Source organism: Sander lucioperca, chromosome 21 (genome assembly GCF_008315115.2).
Source record: "Sander lucioperca isolate FBNREF2018 chromosome 21, SLUC_FBN_1.2, whole genome shotgun sequence".
Lineage (NCBI taxonomy): Eukaryota > Metazoa > Chordata > Actinopteri > Perciformes > Percidae > Sander > Sander lucioperca.
In genome coordinates this window covers 4,577,094-4,591,652 of record NC_050193.1, presented here as the reverse complement: position 1 = coordinate 4,591,652, position 14,559 = coordinate 4,577,094, and the positions used below count along the sequence as shown (strand labels likewise).

Genomic DNA, 14,559 nt, shown 5'->3' with positions numbered 1-14,559 from the left:
CATTGACGTCAATGCTTCAATTTGATTCGATGACCTACTTCGTCAGATCACGCCTTTCATTCACCATAAAAGAACTCATCTTAACCCAGTAAGTTTACAAGAGACTTGCAGTCACTCTGAGAGTCCTGGCATCCAGTTACCCTCGAGCTCGTTCATGCTTCTTGTTTCCATTTTGTTGCGCGCCGCTGAAAAAAATAGAGTGGTGCGCGACCTCTCGATTTTGACGTCATATTGGCGCATGCCAGCTCGGCTACGGCGACTGTAAAACGGCCTATAGTACACTAAATTGCTGTTCTGCTTGCCACTTGATGTTGTTTTGAAGCAGCCAAAAAGTGCATCAAGTGAAGTAGTTTAATCACCGAACATTGAGAGTTAGAATAATTTATTGGCTCCTCAAGGTGCTGCAGCGGTTATAAAATGTAGAATGAAAATCAACTAAAATGGTCCGAGTGGTAACAGATCTAAAGCTATTTGCTTTGAACACAACACTGTTGTTGACACCTTTTATGTTGACACCTCATCCGCTTCATTTTGCAGTAAAGCTTGTGAAAGCTCCATCCTGCTTCTTCATCCCAACAGCTCTAATCTAAGCTTGATTCGCCTGTCTGCTGAAAATAAACACTAAATGAAATGGAATGCTCATTTTTTTACCTGTGGAAAAAATGAAAGCGTAACTCTCGCCAAAATGCAACCTAGGGTCTTTTTGTGAATATACCTGAATCAAACTTTCGTTTAAAACCATAATTAGGACAGAAACGACACTTTTCAGATTTCCCGTATTCTCGTTTTCGGTCAAATGGCCTTTTGAACGGGAGTGATAGGGGCACTACTATGATAGCATCAAAATAGCTATTTTTAAAACACTAAGAAGGCTCAACACAACATGAAACTTTGCTCGAAGTATCACCGGGGGCTTTACGCATGAACTCGAGCATTGAGAACATTGTTTGTGTACACAGAGTTAACTAAAAAGAAAGGTTTTAACAACTCACTGTAGCTGTTTTTCCGGTCGCCATCCATCTTGTCAGTCAAAAAGTGTCGATCTCTGAATGCGAATGAACAGACTCCATAGGAGGAAATGTCATCTTATATGAGGCTCCTTTTTCAACTACAAGGTCAATATTGTTTTTCACTAACGACAAAACAACAAATTATCCGTGCATTTATATGGAACTAAGCTTTAAGAGCTTTCCATCTTTACTCTCCTCCCCTGTTACGTTACTTTTTTTTAAAGATGATTTTTTGGGCTTTTCCGCCTTTATTTGATAGGACAGCTAGGTGAGAAAGGGGAGAGAGAGGGGGAAGACATACAGGAAATCGTCACAGGTCGGATTCAAACCCTGGACCTTTGCGGCGAGGCATAAACCTCTCAGTATATGTGCGCCTGCTCTACCCACTGAACCAACCCGGCCACGGAGATCGACTATTTTTGACTGGCTAGATGGACGGCGACTGGAAAAACAGCTACAGTGAGTTGTTAAAACCGTTCTTTTTAGTAAACTCTGTGTACGCAAACAATGTTCTCAATGCTCGAGTTCATGTGTAGAGCACCTGGTGATACTTCGAGCAAAGTTTCATGTTGTGTTGAGCCTTCTTAGTGTTTTAAAAATAGTGATTTTGATGCTATCATAGTAGTGCCCCTAGCACTCCCGTTCAAAAGGCCATTTGACCGAAAACGAGAATACGGGAAATCTTAAAAGTGCCGTTTTCGTCCTAATTATGCTTTTAAACGAAAGTTTGACTCGGGTATATTCACAAAAAGACCCTAGGTTGCATTTTGGCGAGAGTTACATTTTAAGTATATCAAGGATGTTATCAGATAGTAATGTATTACATACACACAATTTTTAAACCTTATTGACAACAATTGCAAGTGCTGGAAATGGAGTAATGCACAGCTAAATGTGTATCCAAGAAGGATTTGTCTGGAACTTGTTTATTCCCACCATGTTTTCAAGTTACTGTTTCTCTATAAAAAAGAGAATCACTTCTAGCAATGTCAGCCATCATCTCCCCTCTCGAAGAGAACAACATTCTGCTCCCTCTCTTTCCTTTAGCTTTTGAGGAAGGGCATGAGGATTGTGATGTTAACCATTTAACACCTGTCTCTCAAGGAATACCCAGGAGCCAAACACTTCATTGTCATTTCACACACATCAAGTCTGTCTCTGACATTTCTGGTAGACGTGTATTCTCTCTTTGCTCAAGTCCATCAAAATGTCATATCGCTTAACAGGGAAATTACTACATTCAGGGTAAAGACAGAGAGAAGAGCCGAGCAGCAGCAAATGTCTGGTCAGCTTACCTCTGTACTCCAAGACTCTCGTATTTCAAACCACTAACCAAACCACAACCTAGACAGTTACAGAATTGCTAGTATACTGCAGAGTTATTCATCCATATTTTCTCTTCTGCTTGTTGTATGTGCAAGAATGTCACACACGCTAATGTCTCTCATATTAAATTGACCTTAACTTAAGTTGGGCAGGCACTACACATTTCTCTTAATATTGTACGTTGTGTTAACACTACTGTACATATTTTAATCTGCCTTTCAGCATGGTCAGAACCTGCAACTTTTATGCTCACACTGTACAGATCAATCTACCGCCCACAGCTTGGGTGCTTGTGAAGAACAGAACTCCCAGTCAGTTTTGTCCAATGACAATCCAAAAAGTTGATTCAGACGAGATAGCTGCATCCTCAATAATTTTCATAAAACGAGAGAAAGGCAGCATTACTTTGATCAATTCTACTATGAGCGGAAAGCTGGATTAACATACTCAAATAAGGATCCAAATAAAGCTTACAATGAATTCCTGTCTTCTCTCACTACCCTGTTTGATTATCACTGCCCGATACGAACTCAAAGAAGGCAACAATATGAAGAAAAGCCCTGGATCACTAGGGGACTAGAAAATGCCTGCAAAAAGAAAAATCTATTATATAAAAATACATTACATTTACTTATACAGAAAATAAGTATAAATTATATAAAAACAAATTAACAACTATAATGAGGTACAACAAGAAGGAATATTATAATAAATCATTAGTTCAACACAAAAGCAATATACAAGGCACATGGAAAGTGCTTAACAGCATCATTAAAAAGGGCACAGCAAACTCAGCTTATCCAAACCACTTCAAAAAAAAATAATGAAACAAACATAACCAATTCAAGAGAGATTGTCAATGAATTTAATGATTATTTTGTGAATGTCGGCTATAATCTAGCAAAGGGTATTGTGGAGCCAAAAGTAAAGGATAATATATGTGAAGATAACATCAACACACATGCCAAAACCATCTTTCTGACGAGAATTGAGGAAGAGGAGATAATTGAGGTGGTAAATAAATTCAAAAATAAATAAATCTCCTGATTGTGATGATATTGATATGACACTAATTAAAAATATTATAGAGAATATAGCAAAACCATTAACATATAGCTGTAACCAATCATTCCAAAAGGGCATATTTCCCAACAAAATGAAAATAGCAAAGATCATACCCATCTATAAAAATGGAGATATGCACTCCTTTTCAACTTACAGACCTATCTCTCTTCTTCCTCAGTTCTCTAAGATATTAGAAAAAGTGTTTTGTTCTAAGAATGGACCACTTCATTGAAACCCACAAATTATTGAGTGATCACCAATATGGTTTCAGATCCAACCGATCCACCACAATGGCAGTTATGGAATTAGTAGAGGAGATATCAACAACAATTGAAAATAGGAAATTCAAAAACTAAAAAAAACATTTGACAATATACATCATGCAATATTAATGACAAAACTAGAAAAATATGGCATAAGAGGTGTAGCACACAAATGGCTTAGTAACTATCTGGATAACAGACAGCAGTATGTACAAATAGGTAATGATAAATCTGATTTAAAGAAAGTAATGTGGGGTTCCACAAGGCTCAGTACTCGGTCCAAAGCTGTTCATATTGTACGTAAATGATATCTGTAATGTGTCCAAATTGTTGAAATATGTGTTGTTTGCTGATGATACAAATTTATTTTGCTCTGGTGATGACCTGAGGCTGCTTTCAGATACAGTGGAGAAAGAGCTGGACGTCTTAAAAAGATGGTTTGATATTAATAAGTTGTCTTTGAATTTAAAGTTAGCGGTTAGTTAAGTTCATGATATTTGGAAATAAAAAAATCAATCATGAAGTGAATATCATGATAGAAAATGTGGAAATAGAAAGAGTCTATGAAAGCATTCTTAGGAGTTATTATAGACCACAAATTATGCTGGAAACCACATATCAAACAAGTGAAAAGTATCAATGTCCATTGCGATATTATATAAAACGAAATATGTGCTCAATTCAAATTCACTACATATATTGTACAGTTCCTTAATATTGCCATACATTACACATTGTGTGGAAATATGGGGAAACACGTACAAAACAATCACTAACCCTATTTTTATATTACAAAAGAGTGCAATAAGACTCATTAACAGAGCAGAATACCTTGAACCAACAAACAGATTATTTATAAACTCTCACACACTTAAATTTAGAGACTTGATGGAAGCCAAAACAATGCAAATAATGTATAAAGTCAAAAATAGAATGGTTCCAGAGTCTATCCAGAAGCAGTTTCAGATTAGACAGAGCAAGTATTAACTGAGGGGAATGTGCATGTTCATAAAGATAAAGATTAGAACAAATGTAAAACAAAGATGTATATCAGCAAAAGGAGTAAACTTGTGGAATCTTTTAGATGAGGAAGCAAAAATGTGTTACACGTTAAAAAGATTTAAAAAAAATACTGAAAAGTAGGACGATTAACAAATATAAAAGCGAGGCATGAATGACAATGTGTATATGAATGGGAATGTATTTTGTATTGTTTATTTTTTATTTTTGCACATACCGTATGTGTGATAATATGTATATAAATACAGAAATTAATTATAATACATTTTATATAAATTGATAATATCCTGAGGGACCTAAGAACAAAAAAAGAATAAAATAGAATGTAAAAAGGGTAGGTGTAATAAGCAAATGCTTCAACGTACACCTTTTTGATCAGTATTGATTATAAACAAGTTAAGATGACACTGCATGAACTAAGGTGACACTTTTTTTTTTTTTTTACCATTTATGTTATGTAAGTGATGTGTATTTATGTGATTGATTGAAATAAACTAAAGTAAAGTAAAATTTGGATCAGAGGATGGCTGGAAGAGGCTGTCTGTCTGTCTGTCTGCCTGTCTGCTCTGCATCAAAGTATAATTTTATATGACAGCAGTCCTAAATAATAATATTAAAACAAGGTCCCTCCATTTTATAACAGCCTGATTCTAAAATTAGTCTTGTTGTTGATCACTGTTATATATATATATATATATATATATATATATATATATATATATATATATATATATATATATATATATATATATATATACATACATACATACATACACTATGTGTGCACCTTTAGTGATGTTGCATGTGCAATTGATAGTTGAATAGATGAATTTGTTAATAAAGTCTAACTATCTTATCTAATCAGGGCAACCTATTCTAGATTAAAACCTGGCTTTTCCATACAGTCCTGCCTGGCTTTACAGGTAAAATGTGCACTTCTTAGAGTATTTAACTGGACCCAAAGCATCCACACTGTTTGATCACAGTATGTAGAGTATGTTTAAAACTGGTTCTCCTGTTATTCTTTTGCATTTTTCACCAAAACATTCTGTGGGTGAACTGCAAATCAATTTGTAAGTTGACATTCACATCGAAGAGAAGCCCATTGTACTGTACAAGGTTAAGAGCTTTGCAGACTAAGTAAGACAACATTGAAGTGGCAGATAGAGGTGGATGAGATTTGCTCTCCCAAACATAAAAATCTACAGTATATACCATTACTTGACCTCAAAATAGAACGTGTGTGCGTGCGTGCGTGCGTGCGTGCGTGCGTGCGTGCGTGCGTGCGTGCGTGCGTGCGTGCGTGTGTGTGTGTGTGTGAGAAACAATAAAAAACATGGTGGGAGGTTGCATTGAGTTGAATGCAGTTTGTAACCTAAGGTCTGTTGTCAGGCTGCTGTGTCTCGCTTTCTACTCCTTTCGCTTCTGTTCCATGTAAGATCATCCTGTTCCCTACTTGTTCCTCTTTTACACCGTGTCCTTATAACAGTGTAGAGTTCTCGACAGTAATTGAGTGCTGTTGAAAAAGTCTGCATCCCTCTAAAAGAAAAGGTTGAGGTAGGGGGAGGGCAGGAGGGGAGGTGTAGAGGAAAATAAGGAGGAGGTAGAACCAGTTTCCCTCAAAGGAGGCTGTGAATACCATCATGTATAACATTGGCATGTCTAGCAGGACCAGATGCATGACCAGATGGTGTGTTTGCATATAATATTCACAATGTAAAATTACTGCAGAGATATTTTCGTTTTTCATTTTGCATAAACTACCAATATGGAAGTCAATGTTTGTAGCCTGTTGTAACAAGGCAAGCTGACTAAGAGCATATATAACGACAGCTGCAGTAAGCTTACACACATTCATACATCAGGTTTCATTGTCTTGTTCAGCAGCACATGCATAGTAGCTGTCGAGAGAGGAAAACATTACTTATTCCCTTTCCCTACACAGATTCTTTTTTTCCAGCTGGTTCAGAAATTAAAAATTTGAGACTGCAAACATTGTGAGACTTAAGCTTAGTCATGAAGCACCATATTCTCAATTCCCTTTTCCTTTTCTTAGAAAGCTCCAACTACGTTATTTAGCGTTGAAATAAAATTCTCACATGCGCTAGTATAATGATTCAAGAATTCAAGAAACAGACTTGTTGTGTGTTTCCCTCTCAGCCATGCAGGAAAAAAATGTACAGATACTCACAGAAGAAATCTTCTTTGACGTGTCTTGGATATGGTGGTCTTATTAGCTATTTCCATTCATACTGAAAGCTGTTATTGATTGATCCTGAGTAATAGGATTGGGCTCAGGCAGTCTGGTTCCACTACAGTTGATTAAGTTGATTAAATACCTGTAATTTGTTCAGTCCAACACATCATTGAATCTTTTATCCATTGCTTTTTTCGTTAGCATTGAGAATGATATGTGGCCTACTGAACTGAGTTTTAGTTTTTTCATTTGCTAACCGAGAGATTATTTAGAGAATGCCCTCTATTTAGAGAATATTGAGTAAGAGGACAAGATTGATACCACTCATTTTTGTACAGTAATTATGAAGCTACTGTGAGTAGCCGCTTAGTTTAGCTTCGACAGAGCATAGGCTATGGCTCTGTCCAAAGGGAAAAAAACAGCACCTCTAAAGCACACTCATTAACATTACATGTCTTAGTTGTTTAATCCTTGCAAAAACCGCAAAAAGAAAGCGAATAAGCGCATTTGCCAAAGTTTTGAACTATTCCTTTAAATATAAAGTTAACTTTTGCTTCCTATTAGGGTTTTCAAAGAGACTCTAATTCATTGAGAGGAAGACAAGATAAAATGCTATCAAACCCTAAACGTACTATGTATAGCACTGTGTCTAACCCCCTAATGTCTTTCATATCCCACTGTAGCTGGCCAGAATATGACACTCTGCCGTATGTGCTGCTTCTCTGTGCTGCTGTTGGCTATGTTGTTGTTCAGTGTGGTCACAGTTAAGATAAATGACCCTATTAGAAAACACGGTGGGGGTTATCTGTCAGCATCACCGTCCTTCTGCGTGCTCAGACACTGTCTGCCACCGCTATCACTGGACACCACCACTATCATTCTGTGTGTGTGTGTGTGTGTGGGTGTGTATGACTGAATTATGTATGATAGTAGTGACAGAAGGGAGCGTACATTATAAAAAGGATTGTTCCACTTCTCAGTCATGATGGGGGGTTGTGACTTGCCTTGTAAACACACATGTGAGCATAGCAGTTAATTGAAAGAGCAAATTACCAGTGATAGTAGTAGTTACATGCCACTATGGCTCATTTAGTTTAATTTACTGTAGTGCATCAACAATTTGTTGATCAATTGATTTTTTAAAGTTAAATCAGCAAAAGTTACACGATTAATTGGTAACAATTTATCAAACAGCAAGACTTAAAGCTATGCTAGTGGCTCTGTGAGGCTCCACTTAGGCACAGCTGTGCTCTGAGCATAATGCTAACATGCTAATATGCTCACAATGACAACGTGCTGAAACATTATACCTGCTTAACATGTTCATCAAACCAATTTTAGCTATTTATCATACTAACATTTGTCAATTAGCACAAAAGTAAAGTTGAGGCTGATGGGAATGCCCTTAGCTTTGCGGGTATTTGGTCATAAACCAAAGTATTGGACAAATTGAACTATGAATACATTACATTACATACATGGACATTGCTATCCATAAAGCCATGCCAGTTGCATGGCTAAGAATTTGTTAGTTTTAATTTGTCCTGTGTGACAAGTTGCTGCTCTTTTCTGATTTGTATATCAATTTGAAGATGCCTACTTGGGTTCTGGGAAACAGAGGTGGCCCTCTATGTAGCTTCTGTCAGACTCTTACATGAATGAAAGCCATAGTAGATCCATGCTGCAGTTTGACTCAGGCAGAGAAGGGAGAGAAGGAAAAATCCTTGGAAAGGGGAGGAAACTGTTGTGTTCATGGTGCAAGAAGGAGGAGACTGGTACAGCTACTGTACTGTGGCTAGGGATGTGTCTGCCTCTGCCATCCAAACACCCAGCAGACAGCATTCTGGGGGCTCATTACAGCAGCCTCTGAGCTGCAGGAAACGCTACAACGGTGTAGGATCAGGGAGCCAGTTCAGTGAGCTCAGCCCCAGCTGCACTAACAGTCTTTCAGCGAGCAATTCCTGGGCATAGGCCAGCAGGATAAACCAACAGTGACAGCCCGGGATTTGCATGAGCTTCTCCTCCCATTCCACAAGCACTCATTTAAAGTTTGTAGCAGAAAAGGGACAAGAGTTTGGATGCGGCATGTGGAAGGTGTGCAAAGTCAAGCAAACATGACGTAACTTATACTGAGCTGGTGCACAGTTTCCAGTTTAATTTTGCTCCCATCATAGGTGATTCATGAAGGCTGATGCCCTGGGGTGCTGTGCCATTTGAGAACAACTATATTGTGCTTTTCTGCTGAAGCATTCAACTGATGTCAGATACTGTGACGCTGGTAATTCTTAGTGAATGGCTGGTAGCTAAACCATTGTCAAGGTCTCGTTAATCTTGTTATGTGGTTGATTGTGTGGTGTCCGATTGTGTGCTCACTGTCTCTTTTTCCGGTTGGTCTTTTCTAATCCATTGGCCCTGTCGAATCCATTCTCTCTGCCTTGATTTCACCTCTTAGTAAATTATTGTGTGTATCCATGTGTCCTCTCCTTCTGCAGAGCCGCAGTCCACGGCATTCCCAGTCTACCCAGTCTGGGCTTGCCGACCAGGCCGCCAAGCTCTCCTTTGCCTCTGCTGAATCCTTGGAGACCATGTCAGAAGCTGACATCCCCATCGGGTTTAACCGGATGAACCGATTTCGCCAGAGCCTGCCGCTGTCCCGCTCTGCCAGCCAGAATAAGCTACGATCTCCAGGTTAAGATTTGAACACTACTGGCAGGCTGTCACAACATCATGGTTGGATTCAAGGCAGAGTTACAGCTATCTGTTTACCTAATGAAGCTGGTGATGTGCACCGCTGTGCTTACACTTAATGGGAGAAAGTGTTCTACTCTCACCTCATTTACCGTAACAGTTTTAGTTTAGTTGAATTGCTCTGCTACAGAGAACTGAAGAGTAGTGAGTCCTCAGATAACACAACTTTCTTAAATAGTTCAACACAATATATTCCTAAAATATTCACGCAGCATGTGTAAGCAAGTGTGCATGTGTAAAATGAGCTTGAAAGTACAGTTTATTGTATTTACTTATAATTATTAAAGCACTATATTGTTTAGGAAGTTATTTTGGTGACTGTTTATTTGACCGTAATACTACACACCTGTGCTAATCACACAGGACTGAGTATATGTTTTTGTGCAACTGCAAGATTAAACAAAAGTTTTGAGGACAGGTTTACTACAAAAGGGCCTTGGGAGCATAGAGCGGGTTAGTGTGAGGCTGATCCAGACCAAGGACTGGGGTTACGTCAGGTACAGTTAGATTAAAAAGTGGCTGCAAACTAAAGTGGCAGTGACTGATGAAGGACATTTTAAATGAGGAGTTCAGACAGAAGTAGAACAGCAAAGCTGCCCATCGTTCCTCTCCATGTCTCTTTACTAATTACTTTGTTTTTTCTCTCCCCAACTCATCTGCAGTATTTCACAAATTTTACATGACTTTTAATCACTGGTCTTTCTTTGCTTTGTTTGTTTTTGTTTTTTGTCCCGCGGGTGTATGAAGATGAATATTCAGGTTAGTCAGGCGTCAGACTCATCTTTACCTGTGTAATCAAGGGTTTCAGCATCTGAAAAAGTTTTCCATGAAGTTGGGCTATTTTGGGGTAATTTAATATACATCATTGCAATTTGATTATTGATAGGAAGTAAACGTTTTATTTAAGGCAAAGTAGTCGTAAATATTCTGCATCTTTGCACCTTAGCTGTAAATTCTCACATGGCTACCACAGTCCTATTCTCACTTTCAGAAAGGACTGGTGTTTACTCTGTCAGTGATTATTCATCCTGACATCTGATGATAAAAATCATTATTTGGATTTCGTATACCAAAAAGGCAGAACATTTTGATCATAATTGACTCCACTTTGTCTTTAAAAAAAAAGGCAGAAAAATGCTACAGTAAAAGATTTGACCGAATCGCTTTGCTATTCGTTCCATCCACAGAAGCCATCGCATTCTGACTCAGCCATCTCTCATTTATCACTCTCTTTTAGGCGTGCTGTTCCTGCAGTACGGAGATGAGACACGTCGGGTTCACATCACCCACGACCTGAGCAGCCTGGATACGCTGCACGCTCTCATTGTGCACATGTTCCCTCAGAAGTTGACAGCAGGTATGCTGAAGTCACCCAATACAGCAATCTTGATCAAGGACGAGGCGCGCAACGTCTTCTACGAGCTGGAGGATGTCCGGGACATCCAAGACCGCAGCATCATCAAGATTTACCGCAAAGAACCCATCTACGCTTCCTACCCTGCTGCTGCGCACCTGGCTAACGGAGACCTGAGGGTGAGGAGAAGGGAGCTGGGGGAGTGGGGAGGTAGAGAGGGCAAACTGGGTTATTTTAGAGAAAGAATACTGTCTGATCCCCTGCTAGTCTGATGTTTGACAACTGTACTGTCAGTGAGAACCGCTATAATGCTAAGCCTTTACATAAAGAGCAACAGTGTGCTTCTTTGGCAAGGTAATAGTGTTTTTTATATTTCAATGGTTACTTTGACTGGCTGTTATGGTGTATGTGGGTTAGTAATTTAACAGGTATTCCTCCTGGAAATGTATTTTCTTATCTTCAAGTAGGCCATCTGTTGCTGTGCAGACACCAGAGAACAATGTTCCTCTGTGAAATGAGCAAAATCTAACATCCAAAGCTATTTCTGCTTCAGTGACGCCTGAGGGAGATATTGTTTTTCAAAATGTTTTTTATACAAAAAACATGCTTACCATCTGCATTATTCACACAATACTGAGAATAAAACTGCTTTTAACCATGCAAACAGGCAGTGAAAAAAGATAATGCCTGTGCACATTGTGTGTGCAGGTACTGTGCTGTATGTTTTATGTGTATGTGCATGCGTACATGCCTGTTTGTGCCTGTGTATATAAAGGAATAAGAGATAGAGAGACAGCTGACCAGTACCCATAAACTGCCGAAGCACATCTACATTTTAATACACTCTCAAACTGAGTTTGAAACCAGTAAATCTTAAATGCATTTTAATTTTAAGTGACACATTTAATCGGGCAAAACCAAGAATCATCAAAATTACCCATCATCTTTCACAGCAAGTGTGAGATGCACAGTACATCTTTTCTTTATAACTGTTGAAGAGTCTCAAGGCAAGATAAGCATCTTGCCATTCATTAAGCTCCTGTGCATGTTGTGTCTGGTGCTGTCTTGTGAAGCAACTTGAGGCTTAACTGTGTCTTTATCTATTTGCTTGTTTAAGTTGTGTCCCTACAGTTTGTGCAAACCAAACCAGTTTGGGCATAACAGCTCAGCAGCACAAATTCCCTCGTCACGCTCCAGTATATTCTCTGTATTACAAGGTGCCGCATGACAAGGTTAACTAGTATGCCAAGAAGGGAATAAAAATAAGAAAACCAGGGCAACAAAAGTAGTTATGTGACAAGGGAAAACCAAGAATTTGACTTTTAAAAGCTGCGGATATGAGAAAAATCACAACAGGAGGAAAACAAAGGCAGAAGTGGGTTGAAAAAAAAGCATTGGGGCATGTTTAACTATGTTATGATGCTCTACTATAGAAAGCTATTATTTTTCCATTACCTGCCTTTCTAAGACAGAGATGTATATTTGGTTGTCGGTTGTTCAGAATGAATGAGTACTAAATAGAATAAATACATATGTTTGGATTTGTGATTGAACTCAATACCTACTTGTAGTAATGTAGTTATAAGACAATAACTTGTGGGGAGAAGAAGGAAAAGAATTACATAAATGGTTATGTGTGACCTCCCGAAAACATCGATTTTGGCCAGACAGTTATTTTTCTTTCGTTCTGTCATTGGCCTAATAAAAAAAATCAAGAACATTTTTAGAGAATAAATTGTGCAATTGGATGTATAATTTGTCTTTTCAGAAATTCATCTTCTCTTGGCATGTACAGACAGTGACAGCCTATTTAGTGTCAGTCAGATCACAGTCAACTTCATGTCAAACTGACACAGGGAAAACACAGCACTCTCATCCGTAGGTCTCCATGGTAACCCTCATCCCTGCTTGTTCATTTTAGAGGGACATGGTGTACTCGTCTCGCGACTCCTCCCCAACTCGCCGCCTCAACACCCTCCCCTCCTCTACAGCCTCTGCGTCCTCTGGTTCTCCATCCCGCTCACGCCTCTCCTACAGCGGCGGCCGTCCTCCATCCTTCACTGGGTCCCACTCCCAGCATGAACAGCCCAGACATCCCCACCATCCCTCAGCAGGCCACAGTGCCAACGTAGGCCTGTCTCCCTCGCCCAGCGCCATCCTGGAGCGCCGCGATGTCAAGCCTGATGAAGAAGTTTCTGCAAAGAATATGGCGCTGATGAAGAACGAGGGGCTGTATGCAGATCCCTACAGCCTTATGCACGAGGGCCGCCTCAGCATCGCCTCCACTCAGTCGTTAGCTGCCATCGGAGACCCCTTTAGCTTCCCTGTTTCCAGTGGCCTATACCGCCGTGGCTCTGTGCGCTCCCTCAGCACCTACTCAGCTGCTGCTCTTCAAGGGGACCTGGAGGACTCCCTCTACAAGCCTGGAGGTTCGCTCTACGCTGACACATACTCCTCAGCCACACTGGGCATGGGTTTTCGCATGCCGCCCTCATCCCCGCAGAAAGTCCCTGACATGCAGCTGAGGGACAGAGACTCGTATTCTAGCTCACCCAGCAGAGCCTCACCTGTCAGGCAGACCTTCCGCAAGGACTCTGCCTCCTCCTCTGTGTTTGTGGAGAGCCCGAAGTCAAGGCCCAGCTCCAGTTCAGAGCCTCTGTGCCTGACAGCTGGGCCTGGGGAGGGCGGCAGGGCCACACCTGGCTTTGGTTCTTCAATGTCTGGACAGGACCCTGACAGCAGCAGGTCAGTACGAGTCTGTGTGGTGAATTTCATTAAGGTATTTTGTATTGTTTAAAGAAGGTCCTGAATTTTTTTTTCTTAAAAGCTTCTGCTTCAGCTTCTGAGTGAGTCCTACATGAACACAACATTATCTGCCAAAATACTAAAAAATACTGGTTATTTTGCATGAAAGGTTTCTGTATTTGTGTTTTCTCAGTTTTGTCCTCACTGGTTTCAAACCACACTCACACAATCCTAATCAGGAGGATCAGCAGAATTTTAAATGTTTTAAACTTTAATTCTGACTGGTGACTTACTTGATTACAAGCATATATTTAAAACCAAGTTTGCATGCACTTTTAAAGCTTCATTCCTTACTCTACAGCACTGTATGTTGAATTTTTATCCAAGTGTTCCTGCCTTTGTGTGTTTACAGTTTGGTGAGAGGTATGTGGTATTTAATTTTGCAGGGATCATCGCCTGGAGCGTATGGAGGCAATGGAGAAGCAGATAGCCAGCCTTACTGGCCTGGTCCAGAGTGTGCTGACCAGAGCACCAGACAGTGATAGCACGTAAGACTCTCCATTATACCCCATTAACCCTCCAAAACTCACAGATACAGCTTCAGGTCAGACACGTATGGAGCATTATCAACAGGAGCAGCGGCAGGCTATTACCACAGCCATTATCAGCTCCATAGCAAATAGTGAAGTGGTACTTTACTTTGTGTGAGCACAGCACAAGTATAGAGCACTAAACATTAGCTACACAGCACTGTGCTATTGATTTATTCATTGATACATAGAGATGTGCTTTTCAGTAGATTTTAAGTTCCTCATTTACATGGAACATTGT

At 39.7% G+C, this 14,559-nt stretch overlaps 1 protein-coding gene across 7 annotated transcripts in view; it reads left to right on the top strand.

Moving 5' to 3' along the window:
• si:ch211-278a6.1 (SRC kinase signaling inhibitor 1) overlaps positions 1–14,559 on the top strand; it is an 83,868-nt gene that overhangs the window by 43,038 nt on the left and 26,271 nt on the right. For 6 of the 7 annotated variants that reach the window (XM_035997067.1, XM_035997072.1, XM_035997071.1 and 3 more), the window contains 5 exons: positions 9,374–9,569; positions 10,377–10,388; positions 10,867–11,162; positions 12,905–13,728; positions 14,175–14,276. In XM_035997067.1, the coding sequence (XP_035852960.1) occupies positions 9,374–9,569; positions 10,377–10,388; positions 10,867–11,162; positions 12,905–13,728; positions 14,175–14,276 (1,430 nt within the window). The remainder of the gene's footprint in view (positions 1–9,373; positions 9,570–10,376; positions 10,389–10,866; positions 11,163–12,904; positions 13,729–14,174; positions 14,277–14,559) is intronic. The other variant, XM_035997070.1, reaches the window with a different exon arrangement.